General features: G+C 34.1%; 1 protein-coding gene across 1 annotated transcript in view; it reads left to right on the top strand.

The window, feature by feature from the left end:
- The window catches only part of LOC109838352 (alpha-glucosidase 2-like), a 13375-nt gene continuing 8523 nt past the window's right edge, over positions 2143–6994 (top strand). Inside the window, 6 exon segments of the mRNA XM_020406803.1 lie at positions 2143–3207; positions 3284–3426; positions 3511–3597; positions 3857–4042; positions 4842–4910; positions 4912–5010. Coding sequence (XP_020262392.1) covers positions 3063–3207; positions 3284–3426; positions 3511–3597; positions 3857–4042; positions 4842–4910; positions 4912–5010 — 729 coding nt within the window. The 5' untranslated portion in view covers positions 2143–3062.

Below are 6994 nucleotides of genomic sequence, written 5' to 3'. Positions count from 1 at the left end.
AAATTTTTTGGTGGGTTTTGGGATCTCTAAAATGTTGTTTGTTTCACCAAAATTTTAGGATATGTAATAACAAAACTTATAATATTTTGTTTGTTTCAAACTTAAATTGTAGCATTACAAATTTAGAATTTGAAATCTAGAGTTGTAGCAAACAAAATTTAGGATCACCAAAATAGTGATTGGTGAATATAAGAATTTTTGGTGAGCTTACCTCCCATAAAAAACAAATACACTTGTATTTACCCTTCAAGCAAGCCCTCAAATGAATTTTGCAACATTTTAATAGCCTGTAATAAACCAGCAAGCAGCTCAATGATGTTTGTTGGATAGTATAGCATCGTTGGATCTTCAGCATTCATAAAATCACTGCAGGAATTGGACGCTTGTGTGGTAATTTGAAGAGCTAAATTCTTCAAAGAACAATTCTCAATCCAACACAAACCAAATATAATCCCCAACTTTAACCTAAAAACGATTTTAACATCCCTTTCCCTTGCTTACAGACAAAGATCCCAGCTACACCCCAAAATTAACGAACAGAAAATATGAAATGCAATCCATCGTCCTTCAATTTAATTCATAAAGTCAGAGAAAGCTGAAATTGACAAAGCAAGACTTAATTAATAAAATCAAGCAAAAAAAAAATTACCTTTGTGCCTCCATCGAAGAAAGTATGCCGACAAAGCCTCCAATAAACCTCCTTCTACCCTCTCCCCTCAACTTTCACGCGCTCCTTCTCTCCCAAAACCCTAACGGCAACCATCTCATAATTCTCCGGCAGCTTCGCCTCCCAAATAAAGTCCGCCTCCCAAATAAAGGAATAAGGGAGTGAGAGAAGAAGAAGGTGGAGATTTCGCGCGGAAATTTGACACCGGCCGGTAAAGAGGAGGGAGACGGAGAAGTTGAACGCGGGAAGTGGAGCGGCGGGTAAAAAAGGGAGGGAGAAAAGTGGAGAAGGCGGTGATAATATCGCCTCTCTCTGAAACCTGAACATGGGTGGGAGCTGACGTGGAGTGGGGTGTCAGATATCCCACCCCAAATCCCCTCTATTTTGTAGGATGTTGCAAATCCTAAAAACAATTAGTTTTTTATTGTTTTGGGATTCAATATCCCAAAAAAAATTTGGAAACAAACATAGTTTATGGATTTCTAAAACCTCAAAAAACCACTTTTTACATCCCAAAAACTAAAATCTACCCTATATCCTTTCTAAAACCTCAAAAAACCACTTTTTACATCCCAAAAACTAAAATCTACCCTATATCCCAAAAAAAAAAACAAAACAAACACCCCCTTAACTTTTTACATCCCAAAAACTAAAATCTACCCTATATCCCAAAAAAAAAAACAAAACAAACACCCCCTTAAGAAATTAAGCAGTTTATCGCTTGATTAGCTTCGAGGACTTGGAAGTAGTTTACGATTGATGCTTTTGTCATCCAAGTACTTCTGATGTGAAAGCACAGTGTTATTTCTGGAAGAAGACATTTCAAGATTTCTGCATTTCGTTGATTTGTTGTGTCTCTTCTTTTCTCTTGGGAAGCTTCCTACGACAAGATGTACGATTAGGTCCCTCTCTAATGAGTTATGCTAACATTTTTAGTTTCTGAAGAAGTTGGAAATAACCAAATCACATATTCATTGTTTTTGAGATGAAATTCTGTAATATTTGTTATCACTTTTTAAAGTAGTATGTTGACCCCAAATTGACATTTTCCTCTGTTTTCATTAGGAACTATATTTATGCCTCCAAAGTGGTCTCTGGGTTACCATCAATGTTGATGGAGCTATGAGCCTGATGCTAAAGTCCTTGAGGTACAGTCCTCGTAGCTTTCTTCCTGGATCTACATAAATGAGCTTTAACCCTTTTCTTTCTAATAGTCACCACCATACTTTTTTTGCGACTAACAACTATCTATAAAGTTGATTTTATTTGGCTTCTCTTCATGCCACTAATACAAAGGTTCTAGTTTGTCTTTATACATCTATATAGTATATTCTGGTATTGAACTACATATTTACAACCGCCCTTTGTTTTCTCGACTATGTTTTAATACAGATTGCTAGGACATTCCGGGAGAAAGATATACCTTGTGACGTCATATGGATGGATTTCGATGTTTTACCTTTGACCAAGTATTTAATCTACTCCCGTCTTTCTTTTACATTATCTCTTTTCTTATCCTCTGAAGTGTAGTGGTCATATTATCTTAACTGAATAAGGCTTGTTCTGTATCTGCTATGTAACAATAAACTGCTGACGGACAAATTACAAACTGGATCTCTATTGAATGGAAGAATCATTAATTGGTAGTTTGGTACCTATTACTTGGACAGGTTGGAAATTGGGAAGAAAACAATTGATCAAAAGGTGCTACGCTTAGTTATTATTTCTTTTTTTAACAGAACAACTACTAACCCTTTTTCTAATAACAATATATTCCACTGAGTTATTTCATTAAATCTAGTCTGATATTTAGGCCCTATGGGAGAGAATTCACCAAGATGGTTTGAAAATGTGCAACAGAGGCCAATAAATAAGCTACTGAAAGTGATAACGTTATAGTTAATGCGGGAAAGGCATTACACCCTACGCTTATATTCTGTGTTTACACTTACCAATAATCCATTGCTTCAATTTCATCAAAACTGAGTTTTTGGTGGGGGCTAAGAGAAGTATATTTACCCTATAATATTTTTCAGGTTGACGGCCTCTTTCTGAACGTGAAATCTTGGCTTTTATGCAGTGTTTTATTTTCTGAGGAAACCTTATTTCTACTCTAACAGACTTCAAGAAGCAATTACGAGACAAGACAATCACATGCATCTTCATCTAATTACTCAAATTATCTGCATCATGAAAGATGTATACATTGCTATATACAATACAGCTATTGTGGAATATAATCTTATGTTATTATAAAATTTAAGGAAAATTCTCATCGAGTTATATCATAGCTTCAGAGGTTCAATTCTTAGCATAAGTAGATTCATGAATTTTCTGAAACGCATCTAATCTTGTTTGGCTAATATTGTAAGAACGCTTTTCTGATCCACAAACTATGGTTAATGACCTTCATGCCATTGGTTTCAAAGCAATCTGGATGCTTGATCCAGGGATTAAAAATGAGGAAGGTTACTTTGTTTATGATAGCGGATCTGATAATGATGTCTGGATAAAAAATGCAGAGGGCAACCCTTTCGTTGGTAAAGTTTTCCATGTTTAATTATAATGATACAGACAGTTAAGACTTCATTGTTCATTTTTTGTTGCTACTTTTTGGGGAGGTATGGCCAGGCCCTTGTGTTTTCCCTGATTTCACACGAGGAGAAACACGATCATGGTGGGCAAAGTTAGTAAAGGACTTCATTGCCAATGGTGTTGATGGAATATGGAATGATATGAATGAGCCTGCAGTTTTCAAAGTAAGTTTTTGAATATCAACTTAGTATGTTTTACTTTCTATAGTTACCGTTTGCTGATAATAAAGCAAGACCATGACCATGCAGACTGTGACGAAAACAATGCCTGAGAGCAATATCCACAGAGGAGATGCTGAACTCGGTGGCTGCCAAAATCATTCTCACTACCACAATGTATTTATTTCCAACAGATGCACTTTAATATTTTCAAAAAATAGTGTACATAAGTAGGTACTTTGTAGTTTGTTGGTTTTAATTAAACAATGGATATGCAATACACACTTGTAAAATATTTTATTTTATTTTATTTTTTGTTCTATATTTTAGATTTTGAACTTTTCTTCCTAAATTCATCATCATCCAGGTTTATGGCTTACTGATGGCAAGATCGACTTATGAAGGAACTTTTCTTCCTAAATTCATCATCATCCAGGTTTATGGCTTACTGATGGCAAGATCGACTTATGAAGGCATGAAAATGTCTAGTGAGGAAAAACGGCCTTTTGTTCTCACAAGAGCTGGTTTTATTGGAAGCCAGCGCTATGCTGTAACATGGTCTGGAGACAACCTATCAACCTGGGAGCACTTACATATGAGTTTACCCATGGTACTTCAGTTGGTAAGTTGATGACTTAACACTAAACTATCATGCTATATAATACCAGCAAAACATTTAACAACTTTAGAACATGCAATACTATGCTAGTATGGAATTTGCATAAAACTTGTTGGGGACCTTGGGGTATTTAGTACTGCTGCTTCACTAGAAAATAGAGATGAAAAGTGAAGTCAGACAGTGTTTTTGGGTCTCAGATATTTTTCATCTGTTTAGCAACATGTTGAAAACATAGAAAAATTTTCTATTGGCTTAGGAATATGGTTATATATTATCTTTAGTTCAATTTTTTATCCAAATAAAGAAAAAAATTGCAAAGAGAATTAAGTTAATCGTTAAAAAACATGAATAGGGACACGGGATATGGACTTGACAAAACAAAGTCATGGAAACAAAGCAATTTCTTAAAAGTAGGACATATTTTATGAGAATATGCATGTTTGTAAGGAGATTGCATGAATGCACATCTATTCCTCCAAAAGGGTGAATATGTTTGTGTGTGCACACACATACACTCTTAAAAATAAACATGTTATAAATTCTAATAGTAAGATAATGAGGTATAACATACATCTGTATCACTTTGAAATCGAAATATGTCTCGTGTGTAAAATGAGTTGAGCATATCCCGCTTATGTTGAAGTGTACCTAAATGTTGGATACACTTAATTTATCATTTAATATCTAAGTTTGGGTGTAGTGATAAATTCTTATACCTGATAGGCTGATGGAATCATAGAATCGCTATAACGTCATAAACTAGATGGATATATGTAATTTAACTCTGGTATTATCAATTCAGGGTCTCAGTGGTCAACCTCTATCAGGGCCAGATATTGGTGGGTTTGCTGGGAATGCAACACCAAAGTTATTTTGGAAGATGGATGGGAGTAGGTGCAATGTTTCCTTTTTGCCGTGGGCATTCTGAAGCTGGAACTATCGATCATGAGCCATGGTCATTTGGAGAAGAGGTATGTCCTCATCAGTGAAGAATTGTATCTGCTTAGAGCTCATCTGCTGATTTGTAAACTTTATACAATAATAATGAAACTATGAAAATTGTTGATATCATACATATTCATTCAAGCCGGAGAGATCAGATGGTAATAAATGATACGCTGAAGTTTTCAATTTAGAAAGAAGAAAAGGATCACATGAATAATTGCTAAAGAGATTATATTTCTATCTTGTTTTTATTGAGTTATGCAAGCACTTTATGCTTTCTAAGAAATTAAGTGCATTGCATATTTGATGTTACTACCAGGTAAGTGAAGTACATAACCTTCTGAGCTAGGTGCTAAGTTATATCTAAAATCTAATTTAAATTTAAAAGCACCAACACTTTTATGGAATTATGTTTTCACGTGCAGATCTTTTTTTCTAATCTTTTATTTGCTTATGTCACAACTACTGACCATGTAGTCTAAGTTCACATTTGTACTAATAGAACTAATAGTGTTTTTTTTTTGATCGCTTCCATTGCTTCCACAACTTATTATAGTTTAACATATCCAATTTGATATAAATACTTTCATTTGTAAATTCTGACACAAGCACTATATGTGATTTCAAATGACTCGGCAGAAGACCACTTGTTTTCCTTGTGAAATTGCTAATCTTCACTAGTTTTAGTTTAAGCTTATTATATTTTACTAGATTGATAATGCCAGTTTGTTTTCCTGACCCTTGATAAAGGTAAAAGCTTCTGTTGGATTTAGTGGCAGAACTTCTATTGATTATTGTCTTCACTGTTGTAATCATATATACACACACATTATATTAGTTTCCTTGTATATATATATATATATATATAGGAAAACTCTTGTCAACTTAAGTTGATAAGAGTCATTGTCCACCAAAGTTTTTAACCGTTGGATTAAGTTTTAAGATCAAGATCTTCATTAGATGATGTGGCATTAATTAATTGAAGGATGGGTATTTTCGGAAAAACAATTCCACACAAAATAGGAAAGAAAAAAGAGGAAATCTCTCATGTTTATTCTCCAGCAAAAAAAATGGACTAATTAAGTTTGCATTGAACGTTTTAACATGCGTACGTATATTAATGTTACCGGTAATTAAGGTATAGCTGACTAATTAAGTTTGCATTGGTTGTCATATTAACACGGATAATTAATGTTACCTACAATTAAGCTACAGCCGACTAATTAAGTTTTTTAGCATGAAAGTAACATCATGACAAGGGGCTAAAAATATTTTATAATGTTGAGTTTATGACTAAGTTTGTGTTACGTTATGTATTTATTGAAAATACTAAGAAGAATTTCACAGTCCATTAGGGACTAATTATAATGTTTACAACAGACGTATAGTAGAAATTAGATTATCATGTTTTTGCTATATTTATGGATGATTCACTTGTGATTTTTATTCAAGCATCTGTATACCATCATGTCACATCTGCTGCTTGTGCTTATGCATCCCAATTACTTACACTCTTGTCCTCAAAATGGGTAAGATTTGGACTATTAGAGATGTGTTTGGGATGACTCGCCGCCATCACTCAGATAAGAAAGCTGGGGATGTCCACTCTGCCAAGGGCAGGTTTTTGATAAACTATGATCAAAGGGAAGATACTTCGTAATGAACAAAAGAGGAAGACGGAGGAAAAATCTTAGGGGTATCCGAAGTAAATAATATGGTGGAACCCCCTTGTTCTTTACTTAATAGTGTTTTTCTTTCCTATCTTGTGTGGAGTTGTTTTTTCCGAAAATACCCCTCCAATTAATTCATGCCACATCATCTAAAGAAGATCCTAATCTTAAAACTTAATCCAACGGTTAGAAACTTTGGTGGACAACGGCTCTTATCAACTTAAGTTGACAAGAGTTTTCCTCTCTCTCTCTCTCTCTCTCTCTCTATATATATATATATATATATATATATATATATATATATAACACAAGTTTTGTTTATATATATATACATAGATAT

This window comes from Asparagus officinalis, chromosome 4 (assembly GCF_001876935.1).
Source record: "Asparagus officinalis chromosome 4, Aspof.V1, whole genome shotgun sequence".
Taxonomy (NCBI): domain Eukaryota; kingdom Viridiplantae; phylum Streptophyta; class Magnoliopsida; order Asparagales; family Asparagaceae; genus Asparagus; species Asparagus officinalis.
Note: the sequence above shows the minus strand (reverse complement) of the source record. Positions and strands in the feature narration are given on the sequence as shown.